At 40.7% G+C, this 24,783-nt stretch overlaps 1 protein-coding gene across 4 annotated transcripts in view; it reads left to right on the top strand.

Annotated features, from left to right (window-relative positions):
• The first annotated feature begins 1,532 nt into the window (after window positions 1-1,532).
• taok2b (TAO kinase 2b) overlaps window positions 1,533-24,783 on the top strand; it is a 28,824-nt gene continuing 5,573 nt past the window's right edge. The window contains exons 1-18 of one of the 4 annotated variants that reach the window (XM_044178288.1): window positions 1,533-2,128; window positions 4,837-4,977; window positions 6,572-6,643; window positions 6,744-6,845; window positions 7,738-7,783; window positions 7,891-7,987; window positions 8,277-8,390; window positions 9,862-9,953; window positions 10,144-10,237; window positions 10,958-11,039; window positions 11,598-11,765; window positions 13,349-13,555; window positions 14,266-14,471; window positions 14,662-14,863; window positions 15,173-15,301; window positions 15,599-15,802; window positions 17,657-17,896; window positions 23,326-23,538. In XM_044178288.1, coding sequence (XP_044034223.1) covers window positions 4,846-4,977; window positions 6,572-6,643; window positions 6,744-6,845; window positions 7,738-7,783; window positions 7,891-7,987; window positions 8,277-8,390; window positions 9,862-9,953; window positions 10,144-10,237; window positions 10,958-11,039; window positions 11,598-11,765; window positions 13,349-13,555; window positions 14,266-14,471; window positions 14,662-14,863; window positions 15,173-15,301; window positions 15,599-15,802; window positions 17,657-17,896; window positions 23,326-23,538 — 2,400 coding nt within the window. In that variant the 5' untranslated portion in view covers window positions 1,533-2,128; window positions 4,837-4,845. Of the gene's footprint in view, window positions 2,129-4,836; window positions 4,978-6,571; window positions 6,644-6,743; window positions 6,846-7,737; window positions 7,784-7,890; window positions 7,988-8,276; window positions 8,391-9,861; window positions 9,954-10,143; window positions 10,238-10,957; window positions 11,040-11,597; window positions 11,766-13,348; window positions 13,556-14,265; window positions 14,472-14,661; window positions 14,864-15,172; window positions 15,302-15,598; window positions 15,803-17,656; window positions 21,972-23,325; window positions 23,539-24,783 lie in introns of those variants that run through there. The other 3 variants (XM_044178289.1, XM_044178286.1, XM_044178287.1) reach the window with 3 other exon arrangements.

Raw genomic sequence — 24,783 nt, 5'->3', positions numbered from 1 at the left:
TTATTATCTTTTTTCCCTCCATCTGTAGCGGTGCAGGCTCAGGGGTTGTGAATAGATTTCTGCGGAGTGGAGGGCAGGAGGAATGTGGGTGAGGAAAGTCAGAATGAAGGGAGGGCTGGGTGGTAGAAGGTTAAGGATGCACAGGTTTTATTTTTGGGAATGAAAGAAATTACACACGGTCAATAGCTAGAGGGTTCAATTTGGATTAGTAAAAGGATTAAGATGCTATTGCGGCACATGAAAGCACAACTACTAGTAGTCAGAAAACCTGTTCCTAACTGGAGGTCACAAGTTTGACCCCTCAACAGTCAGCCCTCTTGAATGACTTGTAATTAGCTGTGGATAAGAAAACTGCACCAGCAGCTGCTCATTTCTGACGTATCACAGCCTGATGCCTGGTGACAGTTTAACTTCAACAGCAACCGAGAATGATAATATAGAAAGGTACAGAGAGAACATTTTTGGTTTTATTGTGTGTTTTGTGTATGTGGTTTGTCAGCTAAAAGTACACAACAATGAGATCACACTGAGTGGATTATGAGAGCAAAGGTTGAGCCAAGCAAGCCATATGTGTGAATGAGATGACGTGTGTGTGTGTGTGTGTGTGTGTGTGTGTGTGTGTGTGTGTGTGTGTGTGTGTGTGCAGAGATAGTCTTGCATTCAAACAAACTTGACAGAAGGAAAACTTCAAAATCCATTCACATGAAACAAAAAATCAATAATTGCAAGTAACAAATGACATAGGCCCTCAGTTATCTCTTGGTTTTCAATTTGCAATATGAAACTTTAAAGCATATAGGCAAATCTCTGTTAGTAAATTAGAATTGCAATTTGGAAAATAGCTGGAAAGTGCTGGTAGATCATGAATATATATTTTACAACACAAGCCAAGTCTGTCTTTAGTTTCTGACGCTAACAGAAATATATAGCATCTGTATTTCTCAGCAAGAACTACACAAAAATCTGTCATCCCAAACATTTGGGATGACAAATTATTGTGTAGTCCAGTTTGTATTTGTTGAGCTATTTTCCATAGCTACGACTCTGATGTCACTATGTTAAACTAGTTAAGCTTTGTTGTGTTTAGTGAACAGCTGTAGAAATCACTTCCTGTGATGACATTATTAAAAAGTGTTAACTTTCTCATTGGTTCATTTAGTTTTTTACTCATGAAATGCTTCTCCTGTTCACCTTCACAGAAAAACACAGAGCAGCAGCCCTGAAGCTGAAAAAGTTTAGTTTTACACTTCAGTAGGGTGGACACCTGCTGCTGTAATCATTAGGCTACCCCATCCTGTGCCCATCAACAAAATTATATTTCTGTAGACATTACATGGACTGTATTAGTTATTGCGGCCGGACAATATGAAAATATACCAGAGATTTATGTCAAATTGTATCATACTAATAATATGTCCCTAGCTGTTTGTTTACAGTAGCTGTTGGTAGACCTAAACCTAATTGTTGATTTTAACTTACCATGTAAATGTTTTGGCGAACCTCCTCGGCCGCACGGGGGCATCGTTGCAGCGGCTTCTGGAGCGTCGAAGAAGAACACTTCCGTTTTCCTTTCGGCTCCCGCCCCGCTCCGCCATCATGAAGTCCTGAACAAAAACGGATGAGAGTCGAGCAAAATGGGGATAACACGAACTGCAGATGAAATCCGCTGGCAACAGTAACGTAATGACAGTACAAAGTGGAGCACGTAGCGGACCGGTGGACATTAATGAATCAGTTTCCCATTGAAACCGTCCTAGGCACCTCCTGGCGTTACGTTATTTAGTTAGCGGTGTTGCTAACAGCAGCTGGAGCTAGCCTCTGATTTTCTTTGGAAGACAGCTCTGCTACTAGCTGGCTGGCTAGTCTAGCTGGCAGGCGTCAGTCAGCTAGCTGTCACTTTAATTGACTGGCACTTTCCTCATGTCAAGTCGTGCCGACGTGCTAGCTGTCCAATTGACTTGGAGCATCAGGATGGAGAGGGGTTTGAGTAAAAGCATCGACAGACAGAATGTGGTTTGTTCGTGTTGAATAGACACCAGTGCCGAGGAAAGGGGAGTGAGACCAGTATTTTCCAGCCAGGCCGGTTAGCTAGCTCCAGAGCTAGCTACAGTGGATCCCAAAAGCCACGGTAAGACATGTTATAAATCATTAATCATGCAAAAGCAGCCGAATGCGCCTCTCTACCTCTGTTTGCAGTGAAAGGAGCAGCTAGCACCAATAACTACCTAATTTTCAGATCCTGGAGACGTTGACATTGACAGGCAGGCTTGTTGTTGGCCTGCAGCCTGAACACCCAGCCTGGAGATGTTGTTGTCTACTGTTGAATACATGTCATGCATTTCTTTGGTGAGCAAGAGCAAAGACAGCCTAATTGACCAGCCAAGTGCAAAAGCCAACTAGCTTGCTCAGCTGAGATGCACACTATACATTATACTGTCTAGATAATTACTTCTAGTCTGTGTCTCACCAGCCAAGGACAATATGCATTTTGTTTTCCAAAATATGCCCACGGTGCTCCAAGGTTGTAAATTCGTCTGTAGGTTTGAGAAAGAAACAACATAATTGTAGCATTTGCTGCCTCTTCCTGTGTGTGTCTGGAATATGACTTGGATGGGTTCTTAGAAAATGGATTGAGAGCTTTCTTTAGGCTTGGTTGCAAGGTTTAAAGAACTTCTCATTTTCAAAAGGAACCACATGCTTCCTCTTTGACAATAGCAGAATGGCCATGAAAGATATGTTTCATCTGATGCATGTTCAAAGTGTTTGGAAATCCTGACATGAAGGCCCAGTTGTTAAGTTACTGACCACTTAAAAAATATGGAGCATGTGTTACATTTCCACATTAACCTTTAACCACATCCTAATATCCCATGATATACCCCATGCTAGGCTGTTAACTTGCCAGACAGTGCATCACACAAGTGATCAGTTGAACAATCAGTTGCTGTCTGCACTACAATTAATTAATTATATTCTGACTCTGTGTCCCAAACACTGAACCAGTATAACAAGTGTATTTATTTTCTGTTTGAAAAAAAAATCTGTAATGTACAAAATAATATATGAAGTTGGGTTTAAAAAGGCTGTGACTGTAAGTAAAATTATGTCGTTTTATGTAGGCCCTCTGTAGTAGCACACATTTAGTACGGTAATCACAGTGCAGCAATTTACTAATCCCTAATAATTTTGATCCTGTGATTAATTAGGAATTGTAATGCAAATTACCAACAACTTTAGAAACAAAATACTGAAAACAAGCTAATTGAAATGAATAGGAGATATGTCAGTGGCCACATATTTATTACAGAAATTTGGCCCTAGCTGCTTTATCCTATCGTGAACACCACTCCTTTGGCTATATTTCCATAATTGGTCAGGAAACCTCTGATGTCCTGTTCAGAGAGATACCAAACTCTGTAGTGGTTACAGGTTCTTGTGCTTTAAAAACACAGGTGAAACTTGTGATTACACAGTAGGCAAATCATGGGTCTGCTAAACTGGCTGGCAGTTTACTTTTACAGTATCTTGTGAAATTTGGCCTGCTGCTTGTCAGAGAGATGTCTTTCTGTGCTAGAGGCAGACTGATAAATTGGCCAGGCTGATGCTATACAATGTCCTGCTCACTATGTATTCTGGGCAAAGTTCTTAAAAAAAAAAAACGAGTCTAAGGGATCCGTATCAAGATTGTTGTTTATGTTTGAAAGAAATTACTGTCGGCCGATATATCGTCATCTGTTTTTTAAAATTCCCAAATATCAATGTCAGTATCAGCCTCACAAATCGAGTATCGTTTGGGCTATATTCTGTACTGTATATCCATTTAGTGCTGGATTCTCGTCATGACCATGATCTCAACTTTATTCGATATATTTCTGTTGGGCTGAACAATACATTGTTTTAGCATCAACATTGTAGTGTGTCACATTGCAAAGCATGAAATGTAATAAGACAAATCAGACCAATTATGGTACACCATTTAAACATTTTACTGCTTGATAGAAAATTATAACAAACAAAGTTCACTGTTTCACCTGGTTATTTAGCCTGATTTTTATTGTGTTTTGTTGACCATTTCGTTTAACTGTGATGGCCATGCCGTCATGTATGCGGGCTGATGATGGACCGGTGAATGACCAGTCAAAACCTTTGTCAGAGAGGATTGTTTTATTTAGCATACAATGAAAATATGAAGCGTTTTGTATGGATTTTTGATTCATGAGTGATGAAGATGAAAGAAACCATAACCGCTGATTATGCGGTGCAAAAACAGGTATTCGTGTCTTTCCTATTTCCAATTGGATCTACAGAAGCTAAAAGCTGCATATACCATATCTGGTGAAATTATGGTTATTCACTACTTTTAAATATTGCAATGCATGCAATGTAAAAATGAATAATACAGCAATGTTAAGTTTTGACAATATTGTTCCACCTTATATTTCTGGTAGAGAGACAGATGGATGATGATGGATGGATGGATGGGTGGATGGATGGTCATTCCAAGCTGATGGGCACTTTGATATTTTCCATCCATATGAGCCAACACAGATTTGCATTTTTGTTGTCTTAGACAGTTTAAATGCTGATGTAGAGCTGGATAGGCTTTTTACACATGAACCAAAGTGACTCAACCACATGTAGTGGAAAAGCAAATTCTGTGTTGAATTTAATATGTTTTATAATACATAAATGTATAAATGTAAACATAGATGCAATAAAAGTGCACAGAGAAGTCAGTGTCTATATTTCCTCGGCCGCTCAGGTTTCCAACACAAATGTTGGTAATCCTTCCAAATAACAGACGCTCACTCAGTGCGTCTCTTCCACGCTCACCAGGCGCTGGCCATGCCGTCGAGTGTGCGGGCCGGGAGCCTGAAGGACCCGGAGGTGGCTGAGCTGTTCTTCAGGGAGGATCCTGAGAAGCTCTTCACAGACCTGAGGGAGATCGGCCATGGGAGCTTCGGAGCGGTCTACTTCGTAAGTTACACCTTGGTTACCCTTTTGGTCTGTAAAGGTGATGGGATATTGGTGCTGCAGTGGCCACAGTTTGCTTGCATATGTGTTAGAGCCCTTAAGTGTAATGTTTTTGTCAATACACATATATTGTATATGTGATGATGACATCTAACTTAATTTGAATGAAGATACTGGTATATTCTTGTAGGTCTAAATTGTATTCATCTCTAGCTGGCCTAATGATATGGATACACTAAACAATTAAAAGATTAAATTTGAGCTGTGTGATTTTTCAGGTGCAAAATTATATTTAGCTTAAATATTTATCAGGAAAGGGAGTTTAGTGACTGAGAAATGACTACAAACAAGTCTTTTTAACATATCCGTTAGGTTTAGTTTGATGTACATGTGTAAAATATGAATATGGGCATCTAATTATTAGGCAACTGATAATTAATCCAGCTCAAAATCTGTCCTTGAATTCTGGTGTAAGGACATAAAATGGTTGTTTTTTTAGTCATATACACTCACACATGTGGTCTGCTTTGAGATAATGGAAAGATCTTCACTTTTGTTAGAAATGTAAGAATTCTTTTTAGATTATTAAACTTGTTCAGCTGTTCTTTAGATCAAGACATTAAAAACAAAACTGAACTTTTTAGTTTTTTAATTTGACTTAATTTATCAAAACATAATGTAAGTAATGTAATACAAATTAAAGTAATAATGAAATGTGTCGATTTGCTTGGGCTTTGCTAAGTCAAGATGGAACATTGTCACTATTTTGACATCATATAGACAAGAAATTTAATTGAATTATAATATAACAAACAATGAAAATAATTACCGGTCGCAGCCCTAATAGTGATTGTTAGTTGTAGCAACTCAAGCTATGTCAGATTGTTGCTACAAGTGATAGTACAACCCAAAAACTCCTCCACTGAGCTTGAAAACCCCCCAGCACAGATAAAATGAAAAGGCTGCTTTTTCACATAATTTAATTTGAGGTCCCATCATTGAATTTTAGTCACTGTGGTGAATCTAGCCCAGGTCAAGGTGGTCGATGGTATGAAAAGGTAAGCACAACAAATGAGAATAGCTGACAGACGATGGTAAGAGTAATGTTGTGGGTCAGAGATGGTGTCTGTTAGACAGGAGGGAAGGTGGTGATGATGGTACTGTCAACAAGATCAGCTGAAGATGGAAGGTGGCAGGAGAGAACAAAAAGGTAAAAGCATGGTGCGAGTCAATGACAAAGGACAGCTCACAAGTGGTGGATGAAAAGGCCTGTTTAATGAAGGGTGAAAAGGAGCTAGTCATGGATGAAGGGATCGATGGGAGAGGGGAGAAGAGAAGAACGAGGCTCATCAGAAATCCTTGTTTATGTAATAGTGATGTCTTTGTTGGGTCTGATGTAAAAATGGCTAATTAATCGTAGAATTCTCATTGTTTTGGTGCTATCTGCCAAATCAAATGATACTTAAACTAAACTCAAATCAACTGGTTGAAATAAAATACTGCTCTTGGAAATACAAAGCAGGGTCAGCTCTGCTGTTTTAAAGAAGACTTAAAAGAAGTAATTTATCATCTGTTGTCCCTAACCTTTCCACATTAGGCCCATGACATCCGCACCAATGAGGTGGTGGCCATCAAGAAGATGTCCTACAGTGGCAAGCAGTCCAATGAGGTAAGACTTGGCAACTCTCTAATCCTTAATCTCTTGTAGATGTGAGATCAGTTTATCAGTCAGGGTTGCTCATCAATGAGTATCTCTGCTTATGTTCCAGAAATGGCAGGATATTGTCAAGGAAGTGAAGTTCCTCCAGAAACTGCGCCACCCCAACACTGTTGAGTACCATGGCTGCTACCTGAGAGAGCACACAGCATGGGTGAGTGTGTGTGTGTGTGTGTGTGTGTGTGTGTGTGTGTGAGAGAGATGTGTGCGCTTAGGGTTTTTTTAGACATGGCATTTGAAGCGCAGTTTTCACATTTAAGGAAACTACAACGTGGTCATCATGTTGTTCTTTGTATTTATTGTTGCATGACTCTGATGTTTGAGTTGGATGTAATGAATTTTTAAAAAGGATACTGAAAACTCCAGAACGCCTGTCTCCACAGTAAACGATCTGATGAGTGTTTGATGGTTATTTTAATAAACAACAAGAAATGTCGACTCGTCATCCTAATATCAATACTAGTGGCACCCAGTACTCCCTTATTTTGTCTATGAAATGGTACGCAAGTTGCGGTTGCCTCACGGTCAGCCCTGGAAACTCAGCCCCCAAACTCCCTGAACCAACAGAACCTCGAACTATTGTACAGGAACCAAATTTAGTCTCTGGTTTCTCTGGCAGAAACGCAGGCTTAGTTCCAGAGCTCCTCAAAAGGTTCTTGGTCCCCTGGGAAAGTTTCTGTAAAATTGCAATTATCTGCTGCATTAAGTGGGTTTTTTTATAATGAGCCCCTACTGTATTCTTACTGTACTTAACGACAGATAACGCTAATGTGGCACATTTAGCTAGTCACGTTAATCAACTTCTACTGTGTACTCAGACCTCCATTTTGAGGAGCACATGAGAACCCCTTCTTGTGTTGTACCTTAACTCGACAGCAGCTCTCGCACTTAATAACTGTACTGAACTCTCAGGGAAAACTGCCTCCGGTCCAAAAACCCTTTCCATTCGGGTCAAGTGTGGAAAAAGTCCTTAACGTCAAGTGTGCTCCTGGGTTAGGCTCCCTAAAATAGCATGCAGTTTAACTCTCCCTCTGCCCCTCTTCTAGCTGGTGATGGAGTACTGCTTGGGCTCAGCTTCTGACCTCTTAGAAGGTAAGTAGGAAAGAACAGAGACAAATGAGTAATTAACCAGTTAATTATATATTTCAGTTGTTCACAAAAACAATGCCTGATATCCCCTAATATCTCTCTTCTACCAGTCCACAAGAAACCCCTTCAGGAAGTGGAAATAGCTGCCATAACCCATGGTGCGTTGCAGGGATTAGTGTATCTTCACTCTCACAACATGATTCACAGGTAACCCCCATTCCTTTTCTCACTATCTGTATCTATTCTGCTCTCCTCGCCCACACTTCTAACAAGAGACAAAACAAATACAGGGGAGAAAGCACAAACTGTGCTGCCTAAGATAAGCTTATGCAATGGTGTATGTGCTCACACACTGCAGCAACACATTGTAGTGCATCTTGCTACTCCCCGGCCTCTAACAATAAATTTTTTCTCTCATGTCTCTCTATTTGTTTTGTCTTCCTCACAATTTCCCTGACCAGTCATTTTCTCTTATCTGATCATTTCTCTCTCTCAGGGATGTGAAGGCAGGAAACATCTTGCTAACAGAGCCAGGCCAGGTCAAACTGGGAGACTTTGGCTCTGCCTCCATCGTTGCCCCAGCCAATTCCTTCGTGGGAACACCTTACTGGTAAGACGTCAAACTTTGTACTCATAACAGTGTCATCCTCGTCATAAGATGATGGTTTGAGAACAGTTACTCCTGGTGAATTCCTAAAAATTTACACCAAATTATGATCCAACAAAGCTTGCACCTTGCGCATGTCAGTATTCATCAGCTTTGCCAAACAGGCTTTTACAAAAAAAAAAGGTCCCCGCTTCATGTCATGTTATTCTTAAGCTCCACCATGTATCACCATTTGCAGACAGTCCTGGTTACCGCGGTAACAGCAAGTGCAGTTTAATACTACAGGTCCCAGAATTCTGGGGGCAGCAAACACTCCTTGAGCAGCTACTTTGAAATGACAGCATTGTAGCATGTAGACGCATTTTTGATAAACGATTGCGGTTAGCGCTAACCGCAATGACAAATACGTTGTGTTTGCTTTGACGATAAATGCCACCCGTACTGTTTCGCCAGTTGAAGTTGGTTGGTGAAGCAGCAGTAGGAACTTGTTTGCATTAACAGTTACTTGATACAGCTCTGACACAGTGTAAAGAGAGCAAACAGTGAGGCTGATATAAATTAGATAAAATGATGCAGGATTACATGCATCCATTGTTTCCTGTGAATGCCATGTGTGTGTGAAGGCAATTAGAATACATAGCGGGAATGGCGGACTCCACAAATAACAGTAAAAACTACAACATAGAGATGTAATTACTGAATATAAATACATTAAATGGCTTTTGCAGAAGAAAATTCCGACCATAAATATTGTCAAAAATGGGGTTTGATATCATGTAAAGGATTACTTTAAGTAAAAGTAAAATGAAAACAGTTTTTTATGTATCTACATTTTTTTTTTCTTATGTTTTGATATTAAAATGTCATTATTTTTACGTCAGAGAAAATACTACTCCTTTTACCCATAATGGTATCTAGTCAGGTAGCTTCAGTTTTATTTGCAATACAACAAACTTGGAATAGCAGACTACTCGCCTCTGTCTGGCTGTGCTGCATTTTTGTCATACTTTTGAAGAGATAAGGTTCCAACAAGGTGTGGCGGCCTGAATGTCAGATTCAAGTTCATTCATTGCTTGCAGCAGAGTGAAGTTCAAACTTGAACAACGTTGATCTGCAGGTCTGTCAAGTTACAAGAACCCAAAGTGATTTTTTTCATTGACACGCTGATACTTAGTTACATATTATTTATATATATTTATATATGTATTTGAGGTGTTTCGTCTTTTACTGTCAGTCAGCTAATCCTTTCAGCACTACCTGCATATTTCTCTCAGGGAGAACAGATCCCACTATTCATCAGCTACAGGTTACTGTTGTTGTTGTACATGAGGCAGCCTAACCCTAATAATGTTCATGTCTATTCATGTGGTGTAGACGTTGGGAATGACAGTGAGCCCTGAGGTGGTCTCTGTTGGTCCAGGATCAAAGGAAAAGAGCTGGAAATGGCTGAGTTGCTTTGTTGTCCTCTATGCAGGATGGCCCCTGAGGTGATCCTGGCAATGGACGAGGGTCAGTACGACGGGAAGGTGGATGTGTGGTCACTTGGCATTACCTGCATAGAGCTGGGTAAGAGCTGGCCATAAAATGGTCCACAAGAGTGTTTTTTTTTGTGTGTGTGTGTGTGTGTGTGTGTGTTCACAAAGCTGAAAGCATCCAACCCTTTTCTTTGCTTTCTCCTCTTCTTTTTTTGTGTTCTTGCTCTTTATCTGCCACTCTCTGTCTCTGTCACGCTATGTCGTGCTTTGTCACTCTCTAGCGGAAAGGAAGCCTCCTCTGTTCAACATGAATGCTATGAGTGCCTTATACCACATCGCCCAGAATGAGAGCCCTGTGTTGCAGTCTAATCACTGGTGAGAGTTGGTGAAACGTCCTAACCAGTCTGTCCTTTTAGAAAAATAAGACTTTTGTTGCATCATGAGTTTGATTTATGTTGCTTGAGATTATGTTATAAATGTTGCTTTTATAAAAGAGTTTCTAATGTTATTTAGGCTCTTTCAACATCATGTTTTTCTAAGGATTTGTTGAATTTATGATTTTACACACCATTAACAGGAAGTCTACAAGGTGTATGAGATGAATTTGATGGATTTATAATAAAGCCATGGCTGACAAAGTGCTGAAGAAGGAATTGAAAATGTTGAAATTAGATTTACTTGGCACAGTGATGACAGTCTGGCAAAAGGAGGTCAGAGTTTGCAGCTTCAGTCTGTTGCAGTTAGTTTACATTAGACAATAAACAAGCGTTTGTGACTTGGTGCGTGCAGATCACTGTGAATCAAGAAGCACATGCCGAATGGTAACAACATTGGATTTATCATTTCTGTTCAATATAAACAAAACCCACAACACTTCCTGTGTGACTTTCGCCCCAGTGTGCTGTCAGAATAGGATCATTTTAAAGGGTCTTAAGCTAAATGCTTTGTGACATCCTGTAATAAATTACAAAAAAAGTTAATATTAATATTAACACTAACAAGATGCTTTCATTTATCAGAACATCATTTATCACAATGTGATTGGTGCTTTTATAATGAGTGGTGCTTTTATAATGACATTTTCATGATTTTTAGGTCTGATTATTTCCGCAATTTTGTGGACTCCTGTTTGCAGAAGATCGCTCAGGACAGACCTACCTCTGATGTGCTGCTCAAGGTACACGGCATCAAAAGAATTGTTTGATGTTGTATATGAAGGCAGAGACAGAGGCATGTGATTATGATCAAGCAAGAGGAAACCTGTAGTGTAAATATAGTGTACTAAAATAAAGTGCTCCTCCTTCTCTACAGTTACAACCAGCTGCAACGAGCTGTTCGGTGTTAAATAAATACTATAGTAGTCTCTGTTTACATTTGTTGTTCCTATTGGCACATGCATGCGCTGAATTCAGTCATGACAGGCACAGTCAACTAGGAATGATCACTACATGAAAGAAGAGGTTGCAGGAGCCCCTTCTCCTTTCTTCTACGTTAATAATAGATGTTTAACAGAAATGGTCCTTCACTGTTCTGGTTGATAAGCAGAATCCCAGTATAAAGGAAAATAATCAACATCAGCATCTTAACCATAATCGCCCAGCCCCAAAACTGGCACCCCACATTGGTTAATCCAAATATACAGGGACCTTGATCTCAGAATCCTGTGACGATTGAATTATTCACCTTCTCTGTCAATTTCTATCCTCCTTTTCTCTTAACCTTTCTGTCCACCCAGCACCATTTCCTATGCAGAGAGCGTCCTATGACAGTTGTGATGGACTTGATTGCCCGCACCAAGGACGCTGTCCGCGAGCTGGACAACCTTCAGTACCGGAAGATGAAGAAAATCCTCTTCCATGAGGCACACAACGGTCCCGCACCAGAAGGAGGCGATGAGGAAGAGGTAAGAATGGGACAGAGGACGAGGAAGAGGCCAACAGAGCTGTAGGAAGACATGTGGTTAAAAAAAAAAAAAAGACACAGAGGTCGTAAGGTTAGAGACACAGTGCCTGATGGAATAAATACTGGCTTATTTTGGCGTTCAGCTCTTAATTTATGTTCACTCTCAACTAGGGATGACCTGATCATGTGTTTTGTTTGTTTGTTTGTTTTTTGGCCCTGATCCAGATCCGAGTCCTTTAACATTGGGTATCTGCCGGGACAGAGTCCAATCCAATACTTATATTTATCTGATTGTTGATTATACTGTATATGACCCATGGAAATAACAGCTGTAGCTACTAACTCTGACACATTTTCCATATACTGAAGGTCCTGGTTCAAAACTATTTGGTTGATCAAATTAGTTATCGGATATGAATAATAGTTTAAAGGAGATTGCAGCTCCTGAAATGGAGAAAGAAAATCCGCTAGAGAGAAGACGTATCACTCTGTTGGGAGTTGTTGGAACTGCAGAAACACTCACAATTGTACAGCGGTGTTAGAGAGTGGAGCTTCTTCCCTCAAAAATGATCTTTGGCTGAACACAGACACAGAACTCAAGAGTTACTCCCACCAGTGCCCCAAATACATCGCACCATAGAGCCCAGCTGTCATTAAGGAAAGCTGCGCTGCAACACTAGCAAGCTGAGGTGGACCAAACACAGTAGAGTACAGTAATTTTTTCAGTTTTATTTTAACCGATACTGATCCTTTAAAATATACCCAGATAGGCACCAATTTAAACATTAAAGTGGATTGCTTTCAATGGAATGATTTTTGTGAAGTGAAAACAGTTTGCATTGCCTCAAAGTTGTGCATTGTGTTAGCATGTATTGCATTTCCTGCTAACCACAAGCATGAAACGAGGACACTTGAAAAAACTCAGTGAAAAGACTGTGTTCAGTATAGTGGTCTTTTGTTCATTACTTCACATTTTCTCGTAAATGTGAAAATGGAAATGCCACTTCAAACCTTCAGAAGCTCAGGAGACACTACATGACTGAGTCCCTGCAGTAACTCTAAAGTTAGTAGGACTCTAGTCAAAACAAAATACAGAAGTGCTACGTGCCTTGAAGAAGAACCCTCAAAAACCTTTTATTTTTGATGAGGAAGAAGCATGTATCAGGGCCTGTAAAGGAAAACAGCTGGTTTCTGCATTAATCCTGCCTTTGTATTGTACTTCTCCAATATATATTGTAAATTGGGACCCCTTCCTCTCCCTACAAAGCCCTTTGTTTCCATCAATATTTAATTCCAGTTAGTTGTTTCCCCGTAAAAGGAAATAACGGAATTCAGAGAATGTGGGACTGCATTTGTCTCACTGTTAGTATGTTTCATATTTTACTCCAATGTCTGCTCAGAAAGGTTTTCATAGGATAAGCACACATATTTTATGTATGCTATAAACTGGTCAATACACTGCTGCCACTGCTACTTTCACCCTATGAAGTAAGGGAACCCCATTTGCTGTCCTAAAAGTGTTGTCTTTCCCTAGAACCTTTTTAACCATTTTGACTAAACTTCCTCTTTTTCCCTTTCAACCAGGATGTGGAGCAGTATATGCTGCGCACCGGCACAGTCAACAGCATGGAGAGCTCCCACTCTCTGCCATCCATGTCAATCAGTGCCAGCTCCCAGAGCAGCTCGGTCAATAGCCTGGCAGACGGCTCTGACGACAGCGGGGAGATGGCCATGATGCAGGAGGGAGAGCACACCGTCACCTCCAACAGCTCTGTCCTGCACAAACCCCTGGTCAGTCCAAGTGTTTTACTGTCTGTGGGTGGGTATGTTGAGGAGGAGATTCCTGTCCCTCCCAGACCCCTCTTTGACACATCCAGCACTATGTCCATCAGTTTCACTTAGAGCCTAGTATGTATCTTAAATAAGAAAACCAGCAGTCTTTCTTTTATGAAGATATATAACAATATCACAATAGAAATGACATTTATTTTAAGATGCATCAAATCAGTGAGTAAATTATGTTAAGACATTGGAAGCATACCTTTTCTATTATGTTTTTGTCCTGTGATTTATCTTACTAAATACACAACTGGGACAAACTATTATACTATATATTGGCTGCAGATAGTCCACAGGGGAAGCTGTTCTGTCTGTCACATCAGTTTTACACATGTAAACTTGCACCACCTACAGGAAATGGAATGTAATAGCAGCACCAGTGCAGACCTGCAGATGCTCAGTTGATATGTCAGTGTTGTCACCTACAGAGCAGAAACACAAAATCACCACCCAGCTTGGTAGCAAGCTCACTAAAGCCCCAAATTTAGTTAAATGACCAGAGTATTTAATTTTAAATACTAGAATGACATTCCATTTAAAATTTCTCTCCTTCTATCCTTTCTATCCTTAAACCACTACAATTTAAAACATTTTTTTTTAAGTGAGTCCTTTCCTTTTTCTTTCTTCTCTCTTTTCTCCCCTGCTTGGTCTCCACTATACAGAGCCATGACAACATCTATGATGATCCCTATCAGCCAGAGGTTGACTCACAACGAGAAGCTTCGTCTGCTGGTGGTGGTGGCGGAGGAGGGGGGGGGAGGCGTCGTCGTGGCAGAGACCATTTTGCCACCATCAGGACAGCCTCGCTCGTCACTCGTCAGATCCAGGAACATGAGCAGGGCTCGGCCCTGAGAGAGCAGATGTCTGGGTAAGGTGGCGATTGTGAATCAGGGCTGGCATACATGCCATATATTGCTAGAAAAGGAAGAGAAAGCAACCAAAAGAAAACCTTCAGTGAAAACCTTGTTAGAAATAAAAGTCAGCCAAGTAGTGTCAACGTCTCTCGAGAGCTTACCTTCCTCCCTCTAGCTAACTTCATGGCCTGTGTCTCCGCACAGGTACAAGCGAATGCGACGGCAGCACCAGAAGCAGCTGATGGGCCTGGAGAACAAGCTGAAGGCAGAGATGGACGAGCACCAGCTGAGACTGGACAAAGAGCTGGAGAATCAGAGGAACAGCTTCTCCATGGAGGGGGAAAAACTCTCCAAGAAGCACCAGGTCATCCTGGAGAAGGAGGTGAGCTGGTGGAGGACGAATGAGGTGAGAGGAGAACGGAGGGATAGATGAATAAGAGATGGGGCAAACTAGACAAGTCAAGAAGCACATGGCTTGAACATATGTGTGGGATGAATGGGAAGAGAATCATGGAGATGGGTAAAAACGTAACTGCCATAGAAACTAAAGGGGGAAGATTGGTGATATGTGACACATTCCTGATTTACTGTAAATATTGATTTACAGTAAATATTCCAGTGTTGTTGTTTTTTTTTTTTAATTTGCCTTTTTTATCTTGTGCTTGTCACAATGATAATGTTAATGAGATTGTGTGTTGTTTTGGGGTTTTTTCAGACAAAGGCAGTCCTGACTGAGGAGAAGAAGTTCCAGCAGCACATACTGGCCCAGCAGAAGAAGGAGTTGACTAGTCTGCTGGAGTCCCAGAAACGGCAGTATCGCCAACGCAAGGAGCAGCTCAAAGAGGTGCTTCTAGGTTTTGTCACATTATATCACGAGTCAGCTGTCTACCACTAAAGTATCTGTGTGAGAGTTATGGAAGCACATTTCCTGTTTTGCATAATCCGTTGTTAATCAGCTCCACCATACTACTGATACTATTGTTGCCACTATCACTTTTCACCACCCCCCTGCGACTTCAAATTTACCCTGCGTCGTACAAACACTATACAAACAGCATTGATCTTTAAGCTTGATATCATGCCTATTCAGCTAATATTACTGTACTCTCTCTTCATTGCTTTTAACTTATTTCTACTCAAGGAACTAAATGAGAACCAGTCAACACCAAAGCGGGAGAAACAAGAGTGGTTGGTGCACCAGAAGGAGTGTCTGCAGCAGCTGCAGGCAGAGGAAGAGGCAGGCCTGCTGCGACGGCAGAGGCAGTATTATGAGCTACAGTGTCGCCAGTATAAAAGGAAGATGCTGCTGGCACGCCACAACCTGGAGCAGGATCTGCTCCGAGAGGTACCATTTTTAAATTTGATAGGCGTGTCAAGGTTGGATCAACAATTCAGTTCTCACAAAACAGTCCAGTAGGATTCACTTTCCATCAGTATAACTCATAACTGACCCTGGCAAAGACAAACTCGGTAGTGGTCTTAGAGAGAAACAGTAAATTACATTATCAGGTAGCAAAATCATCTTCAGGTAGTTATTGGGTATCAAGTTGTCATAAATGCTGCTTGTTCTTATTTGACTTTTGAATACAGTTTAAAGGACAGGTGGGGTGTGTTTTCAGTGTTTCCCACAGATCAAAAATATACTTTGTATACTTTAATACATATTTCTGGAATGCATTAAAAACATTAAAAAGATCTTTGAATATAATGTAGTCCAATACAACACTACTGCTAACTACTGCCTTAAAATGGCCATAGAGTTAAATCCTCCTCCTCCTCCCTTCAGGCCTCCCTCCAAAGCCACTCCCCCAAAACACATATTCATGTGCATATTCATTTTCTTTTCTTTGATTTATTAATTGCAGTTGGGATGTAAAGAGAATTTCCACAAATATAACAAAAAATTCTTCTGAAATACATTACCTACCCTAAGACGGTGTAGTCCCTCATTCATCCAGGAGTGTTCTATCGTAGAAAGACGCGAGAGAATGCCAAAGAGAACCGCTTGGCCTTTCTTAATTGTTCTACACTTAGAGGAGAGGACGGAAAGCTCCAGATAGAAGTGTACAGGAAACCAACACATACGGATCAATACTTGCTCTTTGACTCACACCATCCATTACAGCACAAGCTGGGTGTAATCCGGACCTTACAACACAGAGCCCAAGAAGTGCCCACCGGCTCAGAGGGTAAGAAGAAAGAGGAAAGGCATGTCCAGAATGCAATCTGTCTGTGGTTATCCTACTTGGGCTATCAACAAAGTTAAAAGAGCCAAAAAACAGGACAAAAGTGTAACAGAACCAAGAAGGAACGGTGTCTCCATTCCTTATGTATCTGGACTGTCTGAAAAACTACAAAGGATCTTTAGACAGCACGATGTTCCTGTCTTCTTTAAACCAGGCAACACTTTAAGACAGAAACTCGTTCACCCTAAGGACAAGTTGCCCACACAGAAACAGAGCAATGTTGTCTACTCCATTCAGTGCAGTGAGGAAAACTGCAAAGAACGGTACATAGGTGAGACCAAACAGCCACTTCACAAAAGACTTTATCAGCACAGACGACACGTTAACTCAGGATTACAGAGCGCCGTGCATTTGCATCTAAAAGCTACAAACCACACATTTGAAGACAGCAAGGTGAAGATTCTAAGTAGAGTAAGTTTTTGTGAAAAAAGAGAATTCCTCTTTGAACAGAAATGGTGGTCTGAGATTCAATCTGCCCAAAGTCTATCACAGTGTATTAACACCTTGGTCACGCCAATCACATGCTAATCAGGTACTTAACAGTGATGAGGTAGATGCAGCCAGAAAACAATAGGCCTGATTACTGATTACTGGGCCATCTTGGAAACAATTAGGTCAGTTTCAGGTGAAACTAGCTATTAACAGATACTCAGGTAGATTCCTTCCTGAGGGCAGGGCTTATGTAACACAGAGTAGCTTAAATTTCTAGTTCCCGTCCCATTTTTTCACAATTGAGAATGACTTCCGGATGGGAGCCGAAACATCTTGATTCTGAAAACAGTGTCCAGATGACTACGACTGAAACCTTTTCTACGATTACCTACGCTAGCTTTAAATATACTTTGGCAGGCTTCCCAAGCATAGTCTGTTTATGGGGAAAACTCACATAGAACTGTAGAAAAATGTGATAAGTTTCCTCTCCTGCTTCTTTATCATCTTCTTTTCTTCTCTAGGAACTGAACAAGAAGCAGACTCTGAAGGACTTGGAGTGTGCCATGCTCCTGCGTCACCACGAGTCCACCCAGGAGCTGGAGTTCCGACAGCTGGGTTTGGTGCAGCATACGCGGGCCGAGCTGATCCGCACGCAGCACCAGACGGAGCTCACCAACCAGATGGAGTATAACAAGAGGCGTGAGCAGGAGCTGCGTCAGAAACACGCCGTGGAGGTCCGCCAACAGCCCAAGAGCCTCAAAGTGAGTGAGAGGACCCAGAGCCAGGGGTCAACTGAGGAGGGAGAGAGCCAGACAACAGAGGGGCAGAGTGGCAGCTGGGACAGTGAGGCGGGAGTGGTACAAATAGAGGTGGAGGGCGAGAGGGATGGCGAGTTAAAAAAGGAGAGGGAGGTGTTAGTTAAAGAGATGTATGATAATCAGGATGAGCTTGATGGAGCAGTATTAGAATTTAGAGATAAGGAGTTAGAGGGTGTCCCTGTGGTTGAACGGAAAAATGAGGTAGATGACGACAACAAACCAAAGGGAAATGATGATGATGAGGAGGAGGACGAGTGGAAAATCGGTGAAGAAAGGACAGAAGTGAGGGAAGTAGAAGGAGTGCAGTGGGAGGATGATCACAGTAAAACTGCACATGCAGACACTGATGAAGAGGAAGAAGAGGGCAGGGGCGTGGCAGATGGTTGTCCGTCAGAGTTCATCTCATCCCTGTCCCCAGAAAAGAGACGACTCCGTGAGCGAGACATCGATGAGCTATCTGAGTTTTACTTCCCTGTTGCTCCAGAGGAGCTTGAGCCCATACCCACCTCACCCCCTCCCCCCGCCCAGAATTCTTTGCCTTCATTCTTCTCTCACACCATCTGCCTCCTCCTCTCCCTCTCCGTTGCTGCCCAGCCTTCCAACCTCACTTTGCTGCTACTCTCCATCTTCCTCCTCTCCCTCCGTCGCTCACCGCCTCTGCCCTCGGTGGCCTCTATCCTCCTCTCCGCTGAGCTTGCCTTCTTGGCACTCTTCTTCTCGTACCTCTTCCTTCGTTCCTGCTGCTCTCTGTCTCTCTCCACCTACCTGTCGCTCAGCCTCTGGGCCAGCGGCCTCTTCAGTTTAGGACTCTCCCTCAGTTTGGGGATTTATTACATCCCCATGATTTTGATCTCCGCCTCCTTCCTCAGCTCTCCCTCCCTCTTCCTCTCTCTCTACTTGGTGGTGGTGCTGATTGTCAGGCCGGCCCGCGACTTCCTCCAGTATGCACCCCGCAAAGTCAACCGCCTCTGCATGCGCGTCCTTTTCCGCCTGCCTCGACCCCTGTTTGCCATGTGCCAGTCAGTCCTGGGCGGTATGGCTGAGCGTAACCTCTATGAGATGTTTCCCAAAGCAGGGCGCAACTGGGGTGTGCGCCAGTCCAAAATCCCAGTCCCCCTGAAGAGCTTGCCCTTAGAGTATCAGGCTCGCTGCTGTAACACCTCTCCCTTAGCCAAAGGCCTTCTCTGGGTGAGGCGTTTCAGTAGACGCCCCCTCGGGGTCCTGGCAGACCTGGCTAACTCCATAGTGCTAAAACTAGCCAGACAGCTCCTTAAAAAGCTGCCACTCAGTGTCAGTATCAAACTCCGAACTCTGGGCCTCTTGAAGAGGGAGATCCCAAGCAGACTGCCCAAACTATTACCCAGGGAGGTCAGAGAGAGGAGACAGAGGGGGAGAGAGAGGGAGAGACAGAGGAGGGAAGAGAGGGAGAGGATGTTTCGTGAGGAGGCGAGGTGGGAGTGTGGGTTGAGACGAACTTCATCTGGAAGGTTTGTCAGGGGGAAAATTCGGCCGTGGAGATAGTGAGAGTGTAAGACAAATTGAAGGAAAGAGTGGGAGACGTGTGCTGGTGGTATGTGTGTGAGCGTGATCATGATCACGCTCCATGTTCCATTGTTCATCCATTGTTTGTGTGTCGTTTTGATTTGGGCCCACGTCTCTCTCGTTAGATAATTCCCAAACTGGTTTTTGGTCCCATTTCTTAAAGATTAGAAATATTTTACCCTGCACACATGTACATCTGATTTTGGCAGTTGAAGCTTATCCAAACATGTATGCACACGAGCCATACTGTTGAATCAGTGGGCTCTGTGAACGTAAACATGCAGCCAAACCCACGGTTACTGTACCAAACCCAGTGAAGTTTTACCATTTTATTATTGTGCTTTTTGTAAAAGTTCCTTAAAGTTTCTTTAATTTTGTTATTTTGCTCTTAATTTCTAAGACAAATATTTTCATGGTTATTTTTAAGACCGTTTTTGTGCAATCTTTTGTTTTTCTTTTATAGTGGTCTTATTTAATTGGGTGCACTGTTATCTCAGTGCTTAGAACAAATATTACAGTGTTGCATAGCTTCCTGGCTATAATTTCACTCCCCAAAGCTGAATACTGTGAAAAAGAAAAAAAGACTTAATAATTTCACTAACATCACCCTGAACACTACAGGTAGCTCTCAGTCAGTGTAAAAGTGCAATAATCAGCTAAGCAGAAATATCTGGGACCACTGTAGGACATTTGATAACATTTTGAAGCGTAGCTTCTATGTTTAGAAGTCAAAGTGGAAAATGGTTAGTGGAAGTTTGGGGCCATTTAGCTGGAACATTAAGCCTATCCAATTCATTGTTTCATGCTAAGACATCATTGGATATTATTTACAGCTGGTGAAATCATGCTTTCAGATTCTAGTTAGATATGCTGTTTTTATTGCGCTTTATGCAATAATCTTGTGTTTTACCATGTAAACATTTAGATATTTTTCCCCTTAATAATCATATAAATTTCACCAGTTGAGTGCCTAGTTATAACTGTTTGCACAAATGTTAAGTCTGTTGTGAAGTGACATATCCTACATTTATAGTGGAAACATAAGAACGCAGGATATACTTTGGAGTAGTAAAAGTATAATATAATAAAAACCTATTTAATATTTCACTGTATCTTAATTTATATGAAGCCATATAGACAATCTTTTGAGACACGCAATCATAAAATAAGTCCAAAGATTGATGCAACTACTGAATGTGAAAGTTAAGATTGAGCAGTTCATGATCATATGAAGAGAAGATATCCAGTAATAGCAGACATCTGTTTAATTTTGCACTGTCCTAAAGACCATTTTTTTAAAAACAAAAAAAAAAACAAATGTGGGAGAACAGATCACTTCAGTTTAGGGCTGCAACTAACGATTATTTCCATTAATGATTAATCTGCCGATAATTTTTTTGATTAAACATCCAAAAATAGTGAAAAAATGCTCATCACAAATTCCCAGAGCCTAAGGTGATGTCTCCAATGTTTGGTTTTGGTCAATCAAAAGTCCAAAACCAAAGATATTCAGTTTGAATTCATATATGACAGAGTAAAGCACCAAATCCTCTTGTATGGCATGGTTAGAATGTATGGCATTTTTTCACTATTTTTGCTTGAAAAATGACTGAAACGATTAATCGATTATCAAAATAGTTGCGTATAATTTTTCTGTCGATCAACCAATCGATGAATCGTTTCAGCTCTACTTCAGTCGGACCAAAAGGAAACTTGACGGTTAAAAGTGCCGTTTTTATCTCATGCTCTTGCAAATTTGAGGACTTAAACATCAAAATGCTCTGTTCTAATTGAATGAATTCAAATTAACCAAATTTCGTTTAAAATTTGCAGTTGTGACATGCATAGTGTTTGAGAGTATTAAGAATTTAAAAATGTGCATATTTGCAAGGGAAGTCTGGTAATGATGAGTAAAATACGTTTGTGCTTATAAATGCTAATTATGTAGGAAAATGTGCCCTGTATGTCACAGAAGGACGACATTTGAGCTATTTACATGGAGGAATATTACTGAGTAGGAAAACTCAATCTTAACTGTATTTGACACAGGGGGAACAAAAAAGTTGGGCACTTCTTTTAGGTGACGTGCATTTGGGAAGTCTAGCTTTAAAAAAAGACAATTCACAACAAACATTGTTTTATTTGAATGTAACTTATTTGCAATTGATTTACATTTGTGTTCCAGTATCAGTTATTTCCTGTTCCTCTGTGTATGTTTACATGTTTGTATTATGTTTTGTTGTGACACCGTCTGAGAGTTATATCACCTTGAGTTTTTTATATTTAATTTATGCAGTATTTATAAGACTAGTACTGCATTTTGTTTGGCAGCCATTTTGTTGCCCTTTTATTCTCATTTTAGCTGCATGAGTGTTGGCATACTGTATGGCCGTGTGCTCGTAAGCATAGAAAAATATTTTGTCATACTTCCAGATTTTTCTTTACACAGAAAATAAATTCTTTTGTGTGAAAATCATTGTCTTGTTTGTTTTTATGATTTTCGTTTCCATTATTACCATGTCTTCATTTGTTTACCTTTTCCCCTAAGTAAAGATCCCTTTACCATTTTGTTCATCATCATTCCTCCTGTATCATCACACATTTTATCTCTTTTGATATCTGTTGTGCCCTTCCCGTTGTCTAAAATCCACCAAAAATAATGCCAGTACACAAGTGTACACAAGTAGGCTGTGTTATTTGAATCCATGTCCTATATGCCAAATCACAAGTTTAAATTTCAGTGCATGTAAAGAATAGAAATTTATAGAATAGATATTTTGTTTGTTTCAAGCTTTCAGAGTCAAAACATTCAATCCTGAGTCGTTTTATATAGAACAGTGAATATGTTTTAAAAACTTAATTCTTAATAATTATAACTTGCATAAAAGGTTAAATAATGTAAACGTTTTTCGGAAAATAACTGGTGGGGTTTTTTGTTTTTTTTCATTTTAGAAGTCAATACAGATTAATCACATTTCTGTTCAAGGCACAATTTGCAATACAAATGTACTCGGGTCTGTTAATATTCAGACTGAAAAACGACTGAAAAAGTTATTTTCAGTTCTTAAGTTATTAATGTTTTCTTAAACTGTAGAAGATTTGTTTACATTAGAAATGTTTCTAAAAATAAACAGCCCTATTCAGTAATTTTCACCTGGCAAATGCACAAGCTGCTTATTTTTCATCTACAGGTCAACCTCTTTAATCAAATGTTACCTTTAGGAGTCAAAAAATAAACACTTGTTCATCATTAAGTGTTCACTTCAGTTCATTGACCCTCGTCTCTGAACTGAACTGTTACATAGCTGCTACATAATTAGGAATTGTATTTGTGGCATTGGCTGCATTGCAATAAAATCATTGCATTTATACTCATGCTATATTCAAAGTTTAAAACATGGTTTGTTGCATAAATCCACAGTAATCACACACGCTGATTCACTGCACCCCATAACCTGAAACAGACTCAGGCATAATGTCCACCACTGACAAGTTGAAAGAAATACACGAATAAGAAATTAATATCAGAGACAGCATGAGTGTACAAACCCTCGTCAGTTTGGCTGTGATGCCGTCACTGGCAAAGAGTCAACATTTGAAAGGTATTTATACTTAAAGTTGTGATTATTAATGGTGTACATTTTTATCATCAGTCATGTCAGCATTTTGCTAACAAAACTGATAGCAAGTCGTTAGAAATTTTATTGAAAAAAGTCAAAAAAATGTTTTTCCTGATTTTCTGTATTCAACACATCCATCACCACGTTGATTTATACAACCATAGGAGCACTTTAGCCCAGCTGCCTCCATCTGTCTTCTCTCTCCTCTAGTCCAAAGAGCTACAGATTAAGCGTCAGTTCCAGGACACCTGTAAGATCCAGACCCGCCAGTACAAGGCCCTGCGCAACCACCTGCTGGAGAACACACCCAAGTCGGACCACAAGGCCGTGCTGAAGCGGCTGAAGGATGAGCAGACTCGTAAGCTGGCCATCTTGGCTGAGCAGTATGACCACTCCATCAATGATATGCTGTCCACACAGGCTGTGAGTAAAGCAAGGAGACGTCGTTCACTTCACACTCACACAACACCACCACTGCTGTGCCTGGCCTGGGGGCCGCCCCACCAACAAGCCTCCTCCTGGTCCCTCAGGGTTAATCTCCATCTAAACCCACATTTCCCAGTTTTACACCAAATGATGTACACCATCCTGTTTCCCCTACAGTTTAACAGTTCTTTGCAGGTCATCTTCCAAAATATCCTTTTCCCTGAATTTCTGAATTATCTCTCCTTCCTCGAGAGAGGACAACTAAGCAGTGATGACAGCTTTGATGAAATGGGATATCTTGGTTCAGAGGAGAAATGTTAGAATACTGTAAAGAAAGAAAATGTGATTGAGGTTCAGCCATAACTTCAGGATGAAGAACACCGATATTCAGCCACATAATAAGACTACATACAGTCAGTTTTATCTTTAGAAGACTACTCCACCAATCTGGTATTGCACTCCTATAATATTATTATAATATAATAATATTATATTATTACTCAAGATGGACAGTTTAAAAGAATAAAAGGATCAAAATCAACACAGCAATACTAGAGATATCTTTTTTTTTTATTCCTCACATTCTTCTTCCTTGTCAAAACCTGGCGCCTACATTACCCACAATGCAACTCAACCACTTAATAGTTAGGTCGCTAAGCTCTCTTCTTTCTAACTCCACACCTCCAGATTGTTTTCATTTTCAATCTTGTGGTCTTCAACGGACACTGACTCAAGTGATGTCACTTGATGTTGCAGTAGTACTCCCCAACACCTGTAAACAGACTTTGATGTGGAGCTCCTGCATCAAAGTTCTTTAAATAGCACCTAGATTATCTTTCCAATCATTCATGTCATGTTACATGATCTATGATATATATATATAGTGTCACACTACTTTGATGAGAAGATGGCGGCAACTTCAGTTAAGCCTCATTCTTTTCCTCTTAGGGACTGTACGGAAATTATTTCATATTTTTCTTTGGAGATTAATTTAAAAGCACTGGACAGATCAAAATAGTTACGTCCAAAAAAAAAGCCTTTTGGCCTATATGGTCCACGGTGAACGTGGACCATATAGGTGCATTTTGCCACATGCACAGGACAACAATCATGTCTCTGTAGCAGGGCTTCATTTTCCACTTCACAATTACAATTGCTAATTTCACTCCCAATGTGCGATTTTGGCTATGTCAAAATTTTTGTTCCATTTACATATTAAGCTTGAAATCAGGGCTGAGTTGA

The sequence above is a fragment of the Siniperca chuatsi genome, linkage group LG20 (assembly GCF_020085105.1).
Source record: "Siniperca chuatsi isolate FFG_IHB_CAS linkage group LG20, ASM2008510v1, whole genome shotgun sequence".
Lineage (NCBI taxonomy): Eukaryota > Metazoa > Chordata > Actinopteri > Centrarchiformes > Sinipercidae > Siniperca > Siniperca chuatsi.
The sequence above is the reverse complement of the archived record's forward strand: the minus strand, read 5'-3'. Positions and strand labels throughout refer to the sequence as shown.